At 32.7% G+C, this 22,064-nt stretch overlaps 1 protein-coding gene and 1 long non-coding RNA gene across 2 annotated transcripts; both read left to right on the top strand.

Annotated features, from left to right (window-relative positions):
* Positions 1 to 66: 66 nt before the first annotated feature.
* Positions 67 to 14,016, top strand: LOC124435253. Its single transcript, XM_046985192.1, has 4 exons — positions 67 to 121; positions 189 to 491; positions 567 to 881; positions 13,720 to 14,016. The coding sequence occupies exons 1-4, from the start codon at positions 67 to 69 to the stop codon at positions 13,944 to 13,946; spliced, it is 900 nt and encodes a 299-aa protein (XP_046841148.1). The 3' UTR covers positions 13,947 to 14,016.
* A 7,023-nt stretch (positions 14,017 to 21,039) lies between these two features.
* On the top strand, positions 21,040 to 21,216 carry LOC124435611. The gene is made up of 2 exons (XR_006945087.1): positions 21,040 to 21,101; positions 21,176 to 21,216. It is a non-coding gene; the product is annotated as an uncharacterized LOC124435611 (long non-coding RNA).
* The last annotated feature ends 848 nt before the right edge of the window (positions 21,217 to 22,064 follow it).

Here is a 22,064-nt window from a genome sequence, read left to right as displayed (position 1 = left end):
CAATCTTTGTCTTCTTTAGGTGTCTTTATCAGATTCAAATATACATGTATAATATGTGTGGTGTTCATGAGCAAGAATGTGCATAGTAAAACTGAGAACGAGACTACTAACAATAAACCAGGTACAAAAACAAATAATGATTTGAATCATGATGAAAATAAGTTAACGTTAATATTCATTTTCTATAGTTCCAGTCCTCAAGGAAGAAGTTGTCTCAATTTATAATGAAAACTTCACTGACATTCCCAAGGACAGGGAGCCATATTATGTTAAAGTTCAACGATGTGTCATCGATAAAGATAAAATTCCTATATGTTTATTATGTTGGCCACAACCTATGACATTGACAGAAGTCGAGATTGTCGTTCCTGATTTAAAAAACTACACAAAGTTTTACAAATATGTTGTATATAATCACACTTCTTGTTACCTGGAAAAGAACTTAAAAGCCTTGAAGTTTAATCTACACAAGAATCTATCTTCAAACGAAAGTAAGGACTTCTGTATTTAATTGAAATTTAAACTGAGATCTAAATTTGAAACGCTTTTCCTTTTGTTTTTCTTAGTTAACGAGATAGAATTTACAACAAAAGTAAAATACAATCCACCAAACGTGAGAACATGTAATGACTATTGCAAGCATCCACAACCTCGTTTTCATGTGCACAGTGAATATAAAAAGGTTCTTTTACATTATCTCTTTATCTCATTTACTCAATGCTTGCCTGGCTGCAAAGCAACAGAGAAAAGGAAGAATGTCAAAACAGAAATCCTAGATGGTTCAACCCCGTTTGAAGTCATTAAAGAACATAAATCTTGCAATCTCTGGAACAAAAAAGTCCAGGAGAGTACACCTTATCGTAGCAGACGCAGTAATACAGGTAAAAAATTTTCAATTATGATTGAAAAATTTAACCAAAAAGCGTTATGTGTGTGTAATTAGATGTGCACAACTTTTGAGAAAAATTGCAAAATAGTCATGTTTTACGATTTGCTTCATGAACTTACTTCCATAAAATTTCTCTACAGAAAGTCGACCTCTCATGCTAAATAAAGGATCATTTGTTTACATCAAATCACCTAAAATGATGCTAGTTGCCTTCATTCTTTTGACTGTCCTCATCTCAGTACTCATTCTGGACTGTAATCTGTGTCATCGTAAGAAAGGAATAATGTATTCTATAAAAAGTTGTGGAAAGAATGAAGAGTGTGAAGACTGCGTAAGAAGACAGCAGACTATGATAGAAATGGTTTAAGTATCAGTAGTTTTTGTTTCTCATTTCTGCTAAAAAGGAAGACATGAATGAATAAAGCATCTGAAACCAGGTCCCATCGGAAGCTGTAGGGATTGGGCAGGCTGCAATCCCCAACCCCCTTTCAGTAATTTCCAAAATTGTTGTGAAAATTTAACAAGCCCAGCTTTTCCCCGAATCTTCTAGGAGAAAGTCACATACCGTAGAGTCTCGAAATAATAAGCTGCCGGGGCTATTTCAATTTGAAAAAGGTGGCTAATTTAATGATGCGGCTACTTTCAGTGTAAGGATATTTCGAGACTCTAAGATATTTGAATTTTCAGAATTCACCCCCCCCATTCTTAGTTAGAGCTTCCGACGGCGGTGAAAACAAGAAATGGCTGAACATTGTGTTGTGCGACAAGATGAATGACGTACAAATCATGACACTCCACGCAACGCTATTAAAGTGTATGAATTGTTTTCAGCAGAAACTGTGAGCGTAATATTCTAATAATTGGATAATATTCTAAAAGCTGTATAACATTTGCACTAATTTCTGCCAAGTCAACATTTATACTAGATATTTTTAATTAAATTAAATTTTCTTTTAGTGATATTAAACTGGAATTCATGATTATAGTGAATGTGATGAAAGTTGACGTGTTTTGAGAGCAGTAAAATGGGCAAGTGTTGTTGCTGCATATTCTAGCAACTTTTTGCTCATCTTGTGGGCATCCACTGGAGAAGGATTTTAAAAGCCTTTTTTCCTCGTAAACCAGAATATTAAGAGCAAAAGATATGATGAAGTCAGTTGGCAGATCATCATTTCAAGAGCTTTCCTTTTCAGTGATAAGTTTATGAATTAGGCTGGTTATTATAACAAAGAACGTCCAATTACATTAGAAAAGTAAATTTAGTAAAGTCAAAAGAACCAGTTGAAACTTTGGTTACCTTTCATGCACAAGAATGTGTTTATATAACCGCGTTTTCTTTTCTTTGATTGTGGACTAACTCAAGCATGAATAGACTACTTTAAGTACAAAGAGTAAATAGATAAAATCTTGGATATTAACTGAACCAATTGCAATAATGACCAAATCAATTCTAGTGTTTTAGGGAACAAACAACATTTTATTTGCAAAGGTAGTGGGAAGAAAATTGTTATTTTTGTAGGATAAAACGTTTGTTACTTGCACCGCAATTAACGTAGCCGATATTCCGTATTATGTCCAGCGTATCAGTGGCGTGCGTCACGAAGCCAGAGTAGACCCCTGGGACCAATGGGAAAATACTGGCCCTTCTTAAAAAATGTTAGCTTTTGCGCAACAGAAAATTATTTCATAAGAATCATAACTATCTTCTCCTTTCTCTTTTGAGTTATAAATATCATATTTTCCTTCATAAATTATTTAATTATATGTTTAAAAGGTAGTTATATTGAGTTTCATTGAAGTTGATTTAAATTTTATATAAATGGTTGGTCATTAAATAAATAGATCAGTAGCTAAATAATGTTAATTTATATGCTGATTACCAAAGAATAACACGTGCAAAATGTTAATATGGCGGACGATTTTTAAATTCTTTGCAATTCAAAAATAAAGCAAAGGAATGGACCGTTTTCGCCCTCAACGAATAAATAAATGACACACAAGAATGACGCCGAATCATCCAACAAATTTAACTTTGTTGCATTTTTAAAACGTTGTATAAAACGTCAAACTCACTTGACCTGTCTCGCATTGAAGGTGAAAAAGTCGTTTAACTGTCTCAATTCAGAGATTTTCCTGAAGAGCTACAAAGTATTTTGACTGAATTGATCAGTGACAAATGACTTAGGAAAGTATCTTAATTTGCCAATCACAACAAATGACAACCACAAGCAAGTTAAGAATTATTAATTATGTCACGTATTATTCATTATTTGCATGTGTTATAGTAATCAATAAACCTTTCGTTACTTTTTAAATTGATAGTAAGCTGAAGTTTTTATATTGCAGGAGATTATATTTTAGGAATGAAAAAAAATAGTAAATAGCACTTTCTAGCCAAAGTGAATTAGAAAAAAATTAATGCTTGTTTTAATGCAAATTGCCGTCACTTGAACGTTACAATCGGGAACAACTGAATACATGAGTATCCTCCCCCTCCCCTCCCCAATGACTGTTCTGTAGATGGTCCTTCTTTCACGTATTAAACTAGGTATCCAAGGATTATCGTGACTAAAACACCACACGAGTACATACGAGTACATACGAGTACATACGAGTAACATACGAGTACATAGGAGTGACATACGAGTACATAGGAGTGACATACGAGTACATACGAGTAACATACAAGTACATACGAGTAACATACGAGTACATACGAGTGACATACGACTATTTTCTGGTCAACAAATGAGAAACAACACAATTTCTTCAATACATTGATATTTGCGTTTGTTTTTCCTTGTATTTGTGTGGAATTTGGAGCAACCTTTCGATGGATTTAAATGCTGAAAAGGTATTTTACTTTCATACTACATTCATTTGTATGTTTTAGTTGAATTTGTTATAGATATTTTGTCGATGCGATTTGCCAGTATTTGAGCGCTTTTTGACACACTTTCACCAAGGAAATACATATTTATGAAAGCGATTATACATTCATTTTGGTCTTTAAGATACTGATTTTGCAGTTAAAAGACTGAATTATATCAGCTAGAACTTTAAAAACATGAAAAGTAAGCTGAAATTGTACGAATAATATGATATATATACGTAACACAGTGCAACTCTCATTTAATTCAAATATATATAATGTACATTTATTTCATATAGCACGTTTTGAAAGCTTTATTTATACGTTGTTTATTTAATCGCTTTCATAAATATGTATTTCCTAGGTGAAAGTGTGTCAAAAAGCGCTCAAATACTGGCAAATCGAATCGACAAAATATCTATAACAAATTCAACTAAAACATACAAATGAATGTAGTATGAAAGTAAAATACCTTTTCAGCATTTAAATCCATCGAAAGGTTGCTCCAAAGTCCACACAAATACAAGGAAAAACAAACGCAAATATCAATGTATTGAAGAAATTGTGTTGTCTCTCATTTGTTGACGAGAAAATAGTCGTATGTCACTCGTATGTACTCGTATGTTACTCGTATGTACTCGTATGTTACTCGTATGTACCAGTGAACTCCATATATATATATATCTGGAATGATAACGACAATACATTTTATAGATAAAAAGTTGAAGCCAAAGTCCTAGTCTCTTGCGCGGTTTGTACGTCAGTTCCAGTCCTTCAAAGTCGAATGTTCACGCGGTTTGTACGTCAGTATCATTCCCCTGAGTGCCAAACATACACGCCCATTATAAATTTGAAAACAAATTGCAAAAGCATAAACATATGAACAACATCACGACAAACAACACACGAGGCCAACTCTTCGCAAAAGGTTATTTTTTACAGCTGAAACTTTACTACAGTGAGTTCGTTGTAACTCACAACTTAAAACTAGGAAAAGCCAACTGAAAATTACACTGTATGCTAAAAAGACAATACAATAAGAAAATATGACGAGAAAATATTCAAGCAAACATTTTTGTTACATCGGAAGGTAAATTTTCGAACGGTGTCAGACAGTGTTTGTCTTTTTTTTGTCAATTCAGTGGATTTAAAGATCTGTTTTTCCGAAGAAAAAAGAAACTTGAATATCCAGTTTCATAAAAATATTGAGTTTATAACTCCCATTTTACTTTTACAGAGCGGTTGTATTTTCATCGATTTTAATAGTGCTTGAAATACTAAATGGTTGTCATCTCGATATCAATAATTGAATATCCTTAAAGACTTTGATTTGTTTTAAAGGAAAACCGCAGCGTAAGAGCAGATCGACTAAGTTCACCTCACCTTGCTTTTCGATTTATCACTTTGATTCACTTTCCGTGAACCTTTTCATTCCAAAATTTCGTTATTTTACGCTCTGATCAAGATCCGAACTCTATCATTACCAAGGCACAAATGATTTAAAAAAATTAAAATGAACATGCGAGAGACTAGAGCCTGACGGGTAATGACGAATGATGACGACAAATATTTTTTTGGCTTCAATTTTTGGCTTCGGTTATCATTCCAGTTATTCAAATGTCGAGTTCACTGGTATGTACTCGTATGTACTCGTGTGGTGTTTTAGTCACGATCATCCAAGGATAGTGCAAAGTGTTAAAATATGCTCTCATATTCTTCCTGTAATTAGTAAATAATTAAGTCAAGTGTAACTAACTAAATGATTATTTTAAGAGATATATGTGCAATAATCACAATATTTTTATAGTTCCTAATAGCTTTCCGTTGATTGTAAATTAACCATACTTAGTAAGAAACAAATATATCCATACGAAATATCTTGTATAAATAGAAGTAGTTTAACCATTGTAAAATAGATCGTTGACCATAGACATTGACGTTGAACATTAAATGTGATCGAAATAGTTATCTGTGATATTTCTATTGTTCGTGTAAGGCCTGTTTTATAAGTCGAATTTCCGTCGAATTTAATCTGTCGAATTTAATGCGTTGAATTTTATTCGACGGAAATGCGATATAAACCGAATATCTTCAAAGCGTCGCATTAAATGCGACGCTGTCGTGCCTCATTTCCACCTATCGCACGAATCAACTCGCAGCTCGCTGCGAGAACTCGCCATTGTTCGTGTCTGTTTCGAGTACTCGTTGTTTGATAACTGTTTTTTAGCGAGCTAAGGAAAAAAAATGGCGGACGCTTAAGGAGTGAAGAATGAGTCCTTTGACTAGAAAGCAAATAATTCTTTTACTCTATTTGCGAATTCGAAGAATACAGCGTGAAAAATACCGCAATACCGCAAACGTTTTTGGATCAGGCCGATATTCCAAAAGAGATCTCAACATAGCGAATTTTTCACTTTAGCGAAGGAATTACGAGATGGAGACCACGAAGGTTAGTTTTTTGACGAATAGCTACAACTATTCCAAGATTGCGTAAATAAACGTTAATTTCGTATGCGCATTTACATAGCGGACACATATGCCTGGTTTCCATATGATCGTTTCTGTCGCTAGAGTCGTTTCTGTCTGTTGAAAAAAGTCCCCTGCGGTGATCAAACGACAGAAGCGATTATCGCGATGAACTGGTTTCCATTAATCGTATGTATCGTATCTAATTTGAACTAGTCACCATACACTTACTATATGATATATTCAAAATGGCGGCAGTCAATCGAAGAGGAAGACTTGTAGCGTGTTATTTTCTTTGCGTGTGCTAAGAAGAGAGAGCGAAAGCAAAAAAGAAAACATGGGTTTGGGTTTTAATATTTCGAAAATTTGTTATATAAACAATCATACTTCTGTACTTCATAATGAGGACATTTGGCACGCCACAATCATACATTCGTAATTCATGCATCACAATCTAGCGTTGTTGTTGAATCCTCATTATCCGGTCAAAAGTATAGACTTTCAACCGTGGAAAAGTGTAAATTATATTTATAATCTAACAAAGATGCTCATCTCTTCAGTATAAATGATGATATAAGCGGTATACCATATGAAACATGTATATTTTTTAAATAATTTCTAATTAGCAGCAATTTTAAAAAACACTTGAGAAAAACGACGATTTTTTTGAGAGCAAACATGTTTCGACATTATCAGAATGCCATCTTCAGTGCAGAATGATTAGTGTTAAGTAATATGATACATAATATGATGTGAGTAAATTAATTACAATGAGTATTAAGTATTAATAACTATAACGTAAGTTCTAAAAATAAGTATTAAGAATTTATAACAAAAGTATTATTATAAAGTAAATATAGTGTTGTAGTGGTGAACTTGGATATTTAAATCGGGATTAGTTTTATTAATGTGTAGAGCTTCCTTGATTTTGAGTGAGAAAGTGGATTGATCAGTGTCGATGATTTTAAAACAGGAAGGTGAGAATTTGTTTTTACATGAAGGAGAGGCTTGAAGATGTTTATAGATAGTGGAGTTTTTGTCTGTGTGAGTATGCTCCTTTATCCTGGTAGATAATTGGCGAGAAGTTTCACCAATATAACGGGAATTACATCCCGCACATGAAAATTGATAAACTACCATAGATTTGGAAAGTTCGGGAAGTGGGTCTTTAAACGAAAATAAAGATTTTATTTTGAAAGATGTGAAAATAAGTTTAACGTCAATGTCAGTGCAGTAGCGTTTAATGATTTGTGTGAGTTTGCGTTGTGTGTGTCGTGAGTAATCACCTATGTAAGGTAGTTTGAAATAACGTTTATTGTCAGGTTGTTGTATATCGTTAGTGTTAGTTGTGGAGTTAGATGAGTCAGTGCTTTTCTTGTTGTCCAAATAGTGTTGTATAGTGTTGTTGATGAAATGAAAAGGAAAAGAATTACGTTGGAGAGTGAATATTAGTTTCTTTAAATCACGTTGAAAGCCGATGTCTGTGTTGTTGAGTTTCCGTGCTCTGTCGGTCAGTGTTCGTATCAGTCCAATTTTGTAATTTAATGGTGTGAAACTAAAAAGTTAGTCAGTAGTCCTGTATATGTTGGTTTGTGGTACGTAGAGGTCATACAGTTTTCATGTGATTTAGTTAGTAAGATGTCAAGAAAGGGTAACTGATTGTCTTGTTCGGTTTCGTATGTAAAGTTTATGCTTTGATGTTGTTTGTTGATGTATTCGTAAAAGAGTAATGCTTCGTCTTTGTTATGAAAAATACAAAAAATGTCGTCAACGTATCTGCGGTAAAATAAAGGTTTGTTGTTGCTGTAGTTATTTAACCAGTTTCGTTCGTGATTTCGTCCGAACTTTCCAAATCTATGGTAGTTTATCAATTTTCATGTGCGGGATGTAATTCCCGTTATATTGGTGAAACTTCTCGCCAATTATCTACCAGGATAAAGGAGCATACTCACACAGACAAAAACTCCACTATCTACAAACATCTTCAAGCCTCTCCTTCATGTAAAAACAAATTCTCACCTTCCTGTTTTAAAATCATCGACACTGATCAATCCACTTTCTCACTCAAAATCAAGGAAGCTCTACACATTAATAAAACTAATCCCGATTTAAATATCCAAGTTCACCACTACAACACTATATTTACTTTATAATAATACTTTTGTTATAAATTCTTAATACTTATTTTTAGAACTTACGTTATAGTTATTAATACTTAATACTCATTGTAATTAATTTACTCATATCATATTATGTATCATATTACTTAACACTAATCATTCTGCACTGAAGATGGCATTCTGATAATGTCGAAACATGTTTGCTCTCAAAAAAATCGTCGTTTTTCTCAAATATTTTTTAAAATTGTCGTTCAAATGAACAATAATATTTCTACCTAATATGACAAACCCAGTTGAAGTATTTTTCCAGTATAAAAATGCAAATTTGTAGAGATAAATGAACATCTCTAAAGCTGAAATTTGACTTTACAATATGTTGCATACAATATAGCTTAATATAAGCAATAAAGGACATGATTTGTTTTGCCAAATAGACAAACGTATTGTAATTTATGAGGATTAATAACAAAAAATGTAAATGTGTTCCTTTAGTGAAATCAGTTAATCAAGCGGCTCATTGCTGACAAATTGGATAAAGTCACGATTGAAACTAAATCGAGGTTAATTTCACGAGGCTTTATACAGTAGACGGGGAAAATCATATCAGGCTTCTCCAGGATTCATGGATTGTTTTTTAAATGAATTGATCATTACATGTTGATAAAATGATGTCAACAACTACAAAAAACTTGCTGTGTTGAACCACAAACAAATTGGATACTAATTAGCTATGCTATGGTTATTTTTTATTATTTCTCCATGTGTGGTTTTCATTGAACAATGTCAAATATTTAAGTTTCTTCAGACTAACAGGCAAATATAGGTGAATCTTTTCAAAATTGACTGTGCTGATTGATACGAGTCACTAAGTCAAACCGTAATTGACACTGCGGCAGAGAAGGATCATTCAATGCAAGCCTCTGTGCCTTTAGTTGGTCACTTTAAGTTTCCTTTTATTTTACCGCTGCAAAAGTTTACTTAAAGATCGTACTTGGTACAATACCAGAAATTGCAAATGTAAACACCAACTTTTAAAGTAAAAACAACATATGATATTAAGAAATATGACAATTATTGAAATGCAAACATTTTTTGACAAGTCATAAAAAACCACCGGAAAAGACAATAGCAACAATTATAGTGTACCTAGAAGTCGTCGATGAATATTGAATAAAATACCCCACCGACGGTCAAAGACATGTTTGTGTCATAAAACTACAAGAAGATGATGCATACTTTTTCTGATGCTATTTAACCCAGCCCGCTTTTCAAAATTTTCTCATTTTCATTGTATTAATATATTTGTACAAAAAGCAAACTCTCTTTCGCGACTTTCTAGAACTTGCACGTGACGTTCTTTGATAAAATCATCGGGGTCATTGATTACTTACTGGCAGAAATCCGCAGTAGATTAATGCAAGTACATTGTACATTTACATGCATCGATTTTATAAGAGCAAAGTTAAAGTGTAATTTTCAAGCATTACTTAATGTCTTATCAAAATCAGTCATTCCAATGGATATCAAGCAGACCACAGAAAATAATTTCAGTAATGTATTTTGAAAAGGAAATTTTTACCACTGGCGTACATTGATGGTATAATAACTAATTATCATATTACAAAACGATGCTAATATGTAGTATTTGATTGCATATATTGAATAAGCTGTAAATAAATCAACACTGAACAACTGACAAAGCAAGACCAAAAAGATAGCACAAAAGAATTAACGACATTGACGTTAAATTTTGGGTCGCGTTTATAACGGTTAACCGCAGAAAGTCCTTCACAGCTATGTACGTATTTTGGTGTTTGTTCACTGTCAAAACAATATCCATTAGGAAACCAACAATGATATCGGGTTAAAAAACTTACAGAGCATGACAATGCAACTCTTGAGATGGCTAGGCTACCGCTTAACAGTTAATAGATTGTCACTTTGTCGTTTGCAAAAGCTCAAATGCTTTGCTTTGCTACCTTTTGTCTTCAATTTAAAAATATTTTAATTATTGCTTTGATTAGCGTATTTGTCAAGGTGATTGACAATTAAGTAGTTCTCCAAAGAACAGTTGAACACCAAAATGAGGATATTACATAAAATTAAAATGACACGATGCATTTCGGCAGACATCACCATAATTTTATAACTGTTAGGTTTTGTGATGTAGCCATGTACCTTATTTAGTATAATTTGACTTACACCAACAAATGTTACACATAACTATACGATTACATCTAATGTTCAACGTCTTCTATTTTACAATGATTTAACTGCTTCTATTTATACAAAATTTACGTAAGATTATTTTGGGTTCCGCTAGCAAATATGGTTTATTGACGTCAACGGAAAACTACTAGGAACTATAAAAAATATTGTCTTGATAACATTATAAGTATCTCTTAACATTAGTCATCTAATTAGTTATTGAATTAATGATTTTCTAATGACGGGAAGAATATGAGAGCATATCTTAATAATAACTATCTTCATTTGAGTTTTCTACAGTTCTTAAGAACTACATATATTGTCGTTCAAGATGACAAATACGTTAATGAGAGCATTAAAGTTCGTGACCACAATAAAGTCTTTGTTTTATAAAAAAAATGTAATTTCCTAAAACGTCATTGGAACTCATGCAATTGCCTCAATTCAAATCTGTCACTTAAAACTCTTCCCATACAGGCTATATACACAGTAATAGATTTCTGAAATATGATTTCCCTTAAACATCATTGGAATTGAATTGCGTTCAAAGCTGACTTTGCAATATTTTGAGAGCAACGAGCTGCCTGAATTGCTTATTACTTATTTCCAAAAACAGACGAGTTGTTTTTTCTTATAGTAACTAACTAATTTGCAATTTTATATAGCTATCAAATAATTTTATGTTCTCGAACATGTCATGGAGTCCATTTTTTGAGCAAAGAATAAAATATTGTCAAAAAATAATACATATCCAATTGTTTTTAGCTGTAGTAATGAAAACAATGATATAAATGTAGCCTTAAAATTATGTAACGCGCAAATAGTTAAATGGATATATAGCCACCGTAGCACACCATAACCCATAGCAAACAAAAATTATCAAAATCTACAACAAGCGCTACAATGCTTGTTTGCTCCTCCTATTTTAAAAATAAAGCCTAGTAAAGAATTTGACACATCTTTGTTGCCCAGCTATATAAAAACAAACGAAAAGAAAAATTTACCGCGGAATTTGCCAGAAGCAAATCAACAGTTACATCTCAACTAAATAGCTATGTAACTAGGCATTTCGACAATTTATTCTACCTGTAAATTCTTCCCATTTCATATTACTCACAAAACATGACAAATTGAAAACTCAGTAATGTTTACGTCAAAATATAATGTGCCGACGTAGGATCGTTTAATTGAGGGATATGATTAACAGTGTAAATATTAACTTTTTAAGCAAGTTGAGAGAAGGATAGGCCAGCCTGACCATAGTGCAGGATATGAGAGAATAATGAGAAAATAATGATGCTATGGGCCCACGCTTTCAGATTCTTCTTTATGATTTGAATTTTACAGTAACTTAATTAAAAGTGAAGCAAACAATGGTTTAAGAGTAAGAAATCTTAACATTTTAAATGCCAGTTTATAAATTCATAGTGACATAAAAGACTTTAATATAAAACTGGTTGAATTACATAGTTTTGACGAGCTATCTTCAATGGTTCAGGGATGAATAACCATTGATTATATAGTAAATAAACAATTAAATGAGAGTACCTACATAACGGTTACATATGAAGGACATTCCGTTCAAATACAATCATAGTACTTATCAAAATATAGGATGTCTTTGAAGACTATTTTCCATCTCAATTGTGGTTAAAATCTTAAATTTTTGAGGTTTATAAAACAATGGTAATTAAATTAGAGAGTATAAAAAGACTTTTCAGAACTCATTATTTATAAAAGCGAAGCTAAGTTGTGAATTTTAAGAGAGACAATACACATGACATTGTACAAGATATCTTAGAGAAATCAGCTTGTAAAAACAAAAGAAATGGGTGAGCAATGCATGTTCATTTATGATGGAGAAAATGCATCAATTTAGTCTTCAAAAACCTTATTTAATCAATTTCTTATAAATAAGACAGTTAAAGATACTTTCATTTGTGTTGACAAATTTGTTTGATGACATAAATCTACGATTAATGAATTTATTTTGTTAATAATATAATTGAGTGATTTACTGAAACACAATACACCATAACCCAACATCCCTTGTATTTTTTCACGATAAAATAAATGCTTCATAAAATGAGCAGTTCACGTGTGTAATAATGAGCATTAAACGATGAATTTTCTGAAAAACAATCTTTGTCTTCTTTAGGTGTCTTTATCATCTTTATATATACATGCATAATATGTGTGGTATTCATGAGCAAGAATGTGCATAGTGGAACAGAGAACAAGACTACTAACAATAAAACAGGTACAAAAACAAATAATGATTTGAATCATCATGAAAATGAGTTAACATTAATATTGATTTTCTATATATATAGTCCTCAAGCAAGAAGTTGTCTCAATTTATAATGAAAACTTCACTGACATTCCCAAGGACAGGGAGCCATATTATGTTAAAGTTCAACGATGTGTCATGAAAAAAGATAACTTTCCTAAATGTGCAGTTTGTTGGCCCCAACCTATGACATTGACAGAAGTCGAGATTGTCGTTCCTGATTTAAAAAACTACACAAAGTTTTACAAATATGTTGTATATAATCACACTTCTTGTTACCTGGAAAAGAACTTAACAGCCTTGAACTTCGATCAACATAAGAATCTATCTTCAAACGAAAGTAAGGACTTCTGTATTTAATTAAAATTTAAACTTAGATCTAAATTTGAAACGCCTTTCCTTTTGTGTTTACAGTTTACGACACAGAATTTACAACAAAAGTAAAATACAATCCACCAAACGTGAGAACATGTAATGACTATTGCAAGCATCCACAACCTCGTTTTCATCTGCACAGTGAATATACAAAGATTCTATTAAATTATCTCTTTATCCCATTCACTCATTGCTTGCCTGGTTGCAAAGCAACAGAGAAAATGAAGATTGTCAAAACAGAAATATTAGAAGGTTCAAAGCCGATTGAAGTCATTAAAGAACATATATCTTGCAGTCTCTGGAACAAAAAAGTCCAGGAGAGTACACTTTATAGTAGCAAACGCAGTGATCCGGGTAAAAAATTTTCAATTATGATTGAAAAATTTAACCAAAAGCGTACTGTGTGTAAATAGATGTGCACAACTTTTGAGAAAAATTGCAAAATAATCATGTTTTACGATTTGTTTCATGAACTTATTTCCATAAAATTTCTCTACAGAAAGTCGACCCCTCGTGCTAAATAAAGGATTATTTGCTTACATCACATCACCTAAAATGATGCTAGTTGCCTTCATTCTTTTGACTGTCCTCATCTCAATACTCATTCTGGACTGTAATCTGTGTCATCGTAAGAAACGAATAATGTATTCGATAAAGAGTTCTGGAAAGAATGAAGAGTGTAAAGACTGCGTAAGAAGACAGCAGACTATGATAGAAATGGTTTAAGTATCAGTAGTTTTTGTTTCACATTTCTGCTAAAAAGGAAGACATGAATGAATAAAGCATCTGAAACCAGGCCCATCGGAAGCTGTGTGGTTTGGGCAGGCTGCAACCTCCTTTGAGTAATTTTCAAAATTGTTGTGAAAATTTAACAAGCCCCAGCTTTTTTCCAAATCTTCTAGGAGAAAGTCACATACCGTAGAGTCTCGAAATAATAAGCCCGGGCTATTTCAATTTTAAAAGGTGGCTAATTTAATGGTGCGGTTACTTTCAGTGGAAGGATATTTCGAGACTCTAAGATATTTGAATTTTCAGACCCCCCCCATTCTTACTTAGAGCTTCCGACGGCGGTGAAAACAAGAAATGGCTGAACATTGTGTTGTGCGACAAGATGAATGACGTACAACTCATGACAATCCACGCAACGCTATTAAAGCGTATGAATTGTTTTCAGCAGAAACTGTGATTGTAATATTCTAATAATTGGATAATATTCTAAAAGCTGTATAACATTTGCACTAATTTCTGCCAAGTCAACATTTATACTAGATATTTTAATTAAATTAAATTTTCTTTATTGATATTAAACTGGAATTCATGATTATTAGTGAATGTGATGAAAGTTGACGTGTTCTGAGAGCAGTAAAATGGGCAAGTTTAATTGTTGCATATTCTAGCAACTTTTTGCTCATCTTGTGGGCATCCACTGAAGAAGGTTTTTAAAAGCCTTTTTTCCTCGTAAACCAGAATATTAAGACCAAAGGAATGATCAAGTCAGTTGGCAGATCATCATTTCAAGAGCTTTTCTTTTCAGTGATAAGTTTATGGATTTGGCTGACTATTATATCAAAGAACGTCCAATTAGATTAGAAAAGTAAATTTAGTAAAGTCAAAAGAGCCAGTTGAAACTTTGGTTACCTTTCATGCATGAGAATGTGTTTATATAACCGCGTTTTCTTTTCTTTGATTGTGGACTAACTCAAGCATGAATAGACTATTTTAAGTACAAAGAGTAAATAGATAAAATCTTGGATAATAACTGAACCAAATGCAATAATGACCAAATCAATTCAAGTGTTTTAGGGAACAAACAACTTTTTTATTTGCAAAGGTAGTGGCAAGAAAATCGTTATTTTTGTAGATAAACGTTTGTTACTTGCACCGCAATTAACGTAGCCGATATTCCGTCTTATGTCCAGCGTATCAGTGGCGTGCGTCACGAAGCCAGAGTAGGGCCCTGGGACCAATGGGAAAATACTGGCCCTTTATAAAAAAATATTAGCTATTGCGCAACAGAAAATTATTTCATAAGAATCATAACTATCTTCTCCTTTCTCTTTTGAGTTATAAATATCATATTTTCCTTCATAAGTTATTTAATTATATGTTTAAAAGATAGTTATATTGAGTTTCATTGAAGCTGATTTAAATTTTATATAAATGGTTGGTCATTAAATAAATAGATCAGTAGCTAAATCATTGCTAATTTTATGCTGATTACCAAAGAATAACACGTGCAAAATGTTAATATGGCGGACGATTTTTAAATTCTTTGCAATTCAAAAATATAGCAAAGGAATAGACCGTTTTCGCCGTCAACGAATTGATAATAAATGACACACAAGAATGACGCCGAATCATCCAAAAAATTTAACTTTGTTGCATTTTTAAAACGTTGTATAAAACGTTAAACTTACTTGACCTGTCTCGCATTGAAGGTCACAAAAGTCGTTTAACTGTCTCAATTTTGAAGAGCTAGACAGTATTTTGACTGAATTGATTAGTGATAAATGACTTAGGAATGTATCTATAATTTGCCAATCACAACAAATGATAACCACAAGGAAGTTAAGAATTATTAATTATGTCGCGTATTATTCATTATTTGCATGTGTTATAGTAATCAATAAACCTTTCGTTGCTTTTTAAATTGATAGTAAGCGGAAGTTTTTGTATTGCAGGTGATTATATTTTAGGAATGAAAAAAAATTAGTGAAAAGCACTTTCTAGCCAAAGTGAATTAAAAAAAATTAATGCCTGTTTTAATGCGAATTGCCGTCACTAAAATTTTACAATCGGGAACAACTGAATACATGAGTATCCTCCCCCTCCCCTCTCCAATTTACTGTTCTGTAGACGGTCCTGCTTTCACGTATTAAACTAGGGATCCAAGGATAGTGCAAAGTGTTGAGATATGCTCTCATATTCTTCCTGTAATTAGTAAATAATTAAGTCAAGTGTAACTAACTAAATGATTATTTTAAGAGATACTTATGTGCAATAATCAAAATATTTTTTATAGTTCCTAATAGCTTTCCGTTGATTGTAAATTAACCATACTTAGTAAAGAAACAAATATATCCATACTTAATATCTTGTATAAATAGAAGTAGTTTCACCATTATAAGATAGATCGTTGACCATAGACATTGACGTTAAACATTAAATGTGATCGAAATAGTTATCTGTGATCTCTCTATTGTTCGTGTAAGTCAATATATACTAAAGAAGGTTGATGGCTACATCACAAAACCTCACACAAAGTTTCTAAGAAAAAATGTTAGTAAACATGGCAAATAAAACTAGTTTTAAGAATGCGTAGTATCGCACCATGGCTTTTCAAAAAATGCTAAACTGACATTCATTTCGAGAAGTGCTTATCAAAGGCTAAGCAGTTTGTTTTTTGACGAATAGCTACAACTTGCTCCAAGATTGCGTAAATAAACGTTAATTTTGTATGCGCATTTACATAGCGGACAGATTATGAGGACATTTGGCACGCCACTATCATACATTCGTCATTCATGCATCACAACCTTTTATTATTACTATGCAGTATACAACTAATAAATTACAAAATCACTCTTGATTTCCTTTCTTTGTTTCGTTTGTGTTGTATTTTTTTTATTCTTCTGGCACATATAAGAAGTTCATGTGTTCAGAAGAGCAAAATGCTTTGTTTGCGATACTTTTAGCGCAAAATTCCACCTAATTAAATAACAAGGCAACGAGTAGTAAAATACAACGATGTTCGATAAATATTTACTTAGTACAATTTGCATCAGTTGATAAACAAGTCCAGTTTTCGGTAAGTTTGCGTTAACGAATATTCATTTCGTATTTGCATTTTCATTGGGATTACATGAAAGTCGACAAAGTCATACAGTCGTACTACATGACTTTCTTATATTGTTCAAAGCAATCTACAACTAATGCTTTCCTTCAAAAACAGTAATAGTGCACTTTATTTCTTGTGAAATGCTCCTAACCGAGGAAGATGTGTGCGCAACTTTCAATTTTACTGGCGTATCACATACAAGTCGTATGTTTAAGACAAATTCACCAACTGACCAACACATAGTGTATGTGTGTAGATAGACCAGAAGTTCAGAGCAGGTTGCTAAATAAACAGCGCTAATACATAAACAGTTGCAAATACGGCAATACAGCAAATACCGATATTCTTCACATTCTTATAAAATCGAGCTTACAAAATCTTCAATATATTTGTCAACAGTGCCAGCATTAACGAAAAGCGTTATAGTTATACACACAATTCATTATGCAGTTTGCACAAAAATGGCGCAAGCGCATTTAGGTATTTCCTCTAAGAATTGGAGCTAATGAGGGTAAAACGGGGGGATACAATGTTATAACTCATCAAATTGGGACACAGGATGTACGGTTATATATATATAAACTGTTATATATAAATAAATTGTTAGTTTAGAATGAAACAATTAAATAAATGTCTTAGTTAATGTGAGTTGAAGTTGATGTTAAATTCTCTTCTAATAATCGCTGAAAAATTGATAAAAAATCTCAAAAAAATCATTAAACATAAAGTGAGCGTTGTTGCTCGACACCCCCCGGAAAGTTAACACTATGACTGACTGACTGACTCTTTTGAATTTTCGCCACTCACCACAATACTGCAATTTTGTTGATCAAGAGGCTTTCCGCTTTCGTGAATAAGAAGTTCTTGTGAGTTTGAGCATGAAGAAAGTATTTTAAAATCCTCGAAGGTGGCGGTGTGTCCTGTGGATTTAAGGTGTGATAGTATGGAGGAATGACAGGGATGTTTAGAAGGTTTACCAGTCAAAGGGGTGATGCCCAATTGCTCTGAAATTCGAGTGTGTAGGTGGCGGGTGGTTTGACCCACGTACGGAAACTTTGCACTAAACCTTGTATCCTACACTTTTGAAGATCACCAACTGACGATCCTTTTCCGGTAATCATCGCCTGATTGACCCATTTAATAGCCAAACCAAAGCACGCTTAATCAAAAAAAGACAAATAGTTTATTTGCATTTAAAGTTTTTAAACAAATAATCTGATTATTTTAAAGATTGCCGGGCAAAAACAACTGTGCTTAACAAATTTTTCTATACAAACTTCTTAAAATATTCGATAAATGGGTTTTGGTGTTCGCCATGGTGGTTGACCGGAAATATCATAAGAAGTCTTATTTTTACGTTTGCGCAACTAATCAGAAGTGTTCTGTGTAGCTAACAAAGAAATATGTCAAGAACGTTGTGAAAATTAATGATTTTAGACTTTTTATGTATAATGTACGTTTCATTAAGTACACTCATTATTGAGTACAGTAGCTACATACAATAATACCGAGCATCTACCATTCAAGATTCCTTTGGATACTACATATCTTATGAACTGCCAAGAAAAATTCTCATGAGATATCCAATAGCCGGATAGCGTTGTTGTTTAAAACCAACAACGTGTTTTCCCACAACCGTGGGAAAGGGTAAATTATATTTATAATCTAACAAGGATGCTCATCTCTTCAGTATAAATGATGATATAAGCGGTATACCATATGAAACATGTATATTTTTTAAAATTGTCGTTTAAATGAACAATAATATTTCTACCTAATATGACAAACCCAGCAGAAACTCTTCCCATACAGGCTATATACACAGTTATGGTTTCTGAAATATGATTTCCTTACAACATCATTGGAATTGAATTGCGTCAAACTGACTTTGCAATATTTTGAGAGCAATGAGCTGCCTGAATTACTTATTACTTATTTCCAAAAGCAGACGAGTTGTTTTTTGTCATAGTAACTAACTAATTTGCAATTCTATATAGCTATCAAATAATTTTATGTTCTCGAACAAGTCATGGAGTTCATCTTATGAACAAAGAATGCAATATTGTCAAAAAAATTAATACATATCCAATCTTTTTTAGCTGTAGTAATGAAAACAATGATATAAATGTAGCTTTAAAATTTTGTAACACGCAAATAGTTAAATGGATATATAGCCACCGTAGCACACCATAACCCATGACAAACAAAAATTATCAAAATTTACAACAAGCGCTACAATGCGTGTTTGCTCTTCCTATTTTAAAAATATAGCCACGTAAAGAATTTGACACATCTTTGTTGCCCAGCTATATAAAAACAATCAAAAAGAAAAATTTACCGTGGAATTTGCCAGCAGCAAATCAACAAAACTCTCGACGAGCCCTTTCGAATGAGCTATTGAAAATCGCCGTAACTCAAATATTTTCAAAAGAACAGCTAAGAAGTGAATTAGAAAGATATATTTATAAGAAATCAGCTGACATGAGAACAGACATTATGGGTGAGCAGAGCACTTATAAAAAAATAAAGATGCGTTAACCTAGTCTCAAGTAAAACTTGCTTTAACAACAGTACTGCAGTCAAACGTCTATTTAACTGTTTATCCATGGCAATCGCAACAACAGACATATTGAGGGAAAGGGGAGCGGTAACTTGTTGACTAAAACTAACAAATAATTTTTTAAAAAAATAATCAAAATTGTGTCGGCTTGAAATCGTCTTCAATGTGCATTTGTCGCTGCAGTACATTATGTGAGCTCAGCACGAATAGCACATCAATTCGTTTGTTTTAGATATTGATGAAGAAGTCATGAATATTAAATCACCGTTAAACTATCATTTGGGAAGACAAATTTGTCAAACGACATAGTTCATTTAGATGATGGTGTTTCGGTCGATATTTATGCAAAGAATATTTGGCGACGAAGGCTTTAACCATGATAAAATATAAAGTGACATAATATAATATAGTCAACATATTCTATACGTCACCATTATAGTTTCAGTCCTCAAAGAAGAAGTTGTGTCGATTTATAAGGAATATTTCACAGACATTCCAAAAAACAACGAGCCATATTATGTTAAAGTTCAAAGATGTGTCATCGATAAAGATAAAATTCCTCCACTTGCAAATTTTTGGCCCCAGCCAAGAACGACGATAGAAGTCGAGATTGTCGTTCTTGATTTAAAAAACGACACAAAATTTTACAAATATATTGTATATAATAGAACTTCTTGTTACATGAGTACAAACTTAACAGCCTTGAACTTTCATCAACACAAGAATCTATCTTCAAACGAAAGTAAGGACTTCTGAATTTGATTAAAATCTAAACTTAAATCTAAATTTGAAACGCTTTTCCTTTTGTGTTTACAGTTAACGAAACAGAATTTACAACAAAAGTAAAATACAACCCAGCAAACTTGAGAACATGTAATGACTATTGCAAGCATCCACAACCTCGTTTTCATCTGCACAGTGAATATTCAAAGGTTGTTTTAAATTATCTCTTTAGTAGCTAAATCATTGCTAATTTTATGCTGATTACCAAAGAATAACACGTGCAAAATGTGTATATGGCGGACGGTATTATGGATGCTGTTCGTTTTTGAAAGGAGCGAAAACGTGAATGGGGGAAACAATGAGTTAGGTAAGACAACAAACGAAGGCTTTAACCATGATAAAATATAAAGTGACATAATATAATAAAGTCAACGTATTCTATACGTCACCATTATAGTTTCAGTCCTCAAAGAAGAAGTTGTGTCGATTTATAATGAAATTTTCACAGACATTCCAAAGAACAGGGAGCCATATTATGTTAAAGTTCAAAGATGTGTCATCGATAAAGATAAAATTCCTCCACTTGCAAATTTTTGGCCCCAGCCAAAAACGACGATAGAAGTCGAGATTGTCGTTCCTGATTTAAAAAACTGCACAAAATTCTACAAATATATTGTATATAATCACACTTCTTGTCGCATGAGTACAAACTTAACAGCCTTGAACTTCGATCAACACAGGAATCTATCTTCAAACGAAAGTAAGGACTTCTGAATTTGATTAAAATCTAAACTTAAATCTAAACTTGAAATGCTTTTCCCTTTCTTTTTTCAGTTAACGAAACAGAATTTACAAGAAAAGTAAAATACAACCCAGCAAACTTGAGAACATGTAATGACTATTGCAAGCATCCACAACCTCGTTTTCATCTGCACAGTGAATATTCAAAGGTTGTTTTAAATTATCTCTTTATCTCATTTACTCAATGCTTGCCTGGTTGCAAAGCAACAAAAAACACTAAGAACATCAAAACACAAACCCTATATGGTTCAACCAAGTTTGAAGTCATTGAAGAACATAAATCTTGCAATCTCTGGAACGAAAAAGTCCATAAAAGTCCCCCTTCTAGTAGCAGACGCAGAGATCCAGGTAAAAAATTTTCAATTATGATGGAAAGAATTAACCAAAAAGCGTAATGTGTGTAATTAGACGAGCACAACTTTTGAGAAAAATTGCAAAATAATCATATTTTACGATTTGCTTCATGATCTTATTTCCATAAAATTTCTCTACAGAAAGTAGACCCCTCGTGCTAAATAACGGATTATTTGTCTACATCACATCACCCAGAATGATGTTAGTTGCCTTCTTTCTCTCTACTGTCCTTATCTCAATACTCATTCTGGACTGTAATTTGTGTCATCGTAAGAAAGGAATGATGTATTCGATAAAGAGTTGTGGAAAGAATGAAGAGTGTGAAGACTGCGTAAGAAGACAGCAAACTATGATAGAAATAGTTTAAGTATCAGTAGTTTTTGTGTCACACTTCTGCTTGGAATAAGACAGGAACAAATGATGCACAATGAAACGATTATTAGAAAACTTGTATAAAGAAAAAACTTTTAGAATTTATGCTACGTTCGCACGAATATCTTGTCAATTAAGATATTATTCGAATGAGTGTACTTTAAATTTCTGTTACAGTGATATAAAACACAAATTA

Source organism: Xenia sp. Carnegie-2017, unplaced genomic scaffold (genome assembly GCF_021976095.1).
Source record: "Xenia sp. Carnegie-2017 unplaced genomic scaffold, XeniaSp_v1 HiC_scaffold_14, whole genome shotgun sequence".
In the NCBI taxonomy this organism is placed as follows: Eukaryota; Metazoa; Cnidaria; class Anthozoa; order Malacalcyonacea; family Xeniidae; genus Xenia; species Xenia sp. Carnegie-2017.
The sequence above is the reverse complement of the archived record's forward strand: the minus strand, read 5'-3'. Positions and strand labels throughout refer to the sequence as shown.

Bases quoted from the DNA above. Each gene is read 5' to 3' on its own strand.
- LOC124435253 (XM_046985192.1), top strand. From the start codon at position 67: ATGAGCAAGAATGTGCATAGTAAAACTGAGAACGAGACTACTAACAAT. The intron at 492-566 runs GTAAGGACTTCT...TGTTTTTCTTAG, and splicing joins GAATCTATCTTCAAACGAAA to TTAACGAGATAGAATTTACA. The intron at 882-13,719 runs GTAAAAAATTTT...ATTTCTCTACAG, and splicing joins TAGCAGACGCAGTAATACAG to AAAGTCGACCCCTCGTGCTA.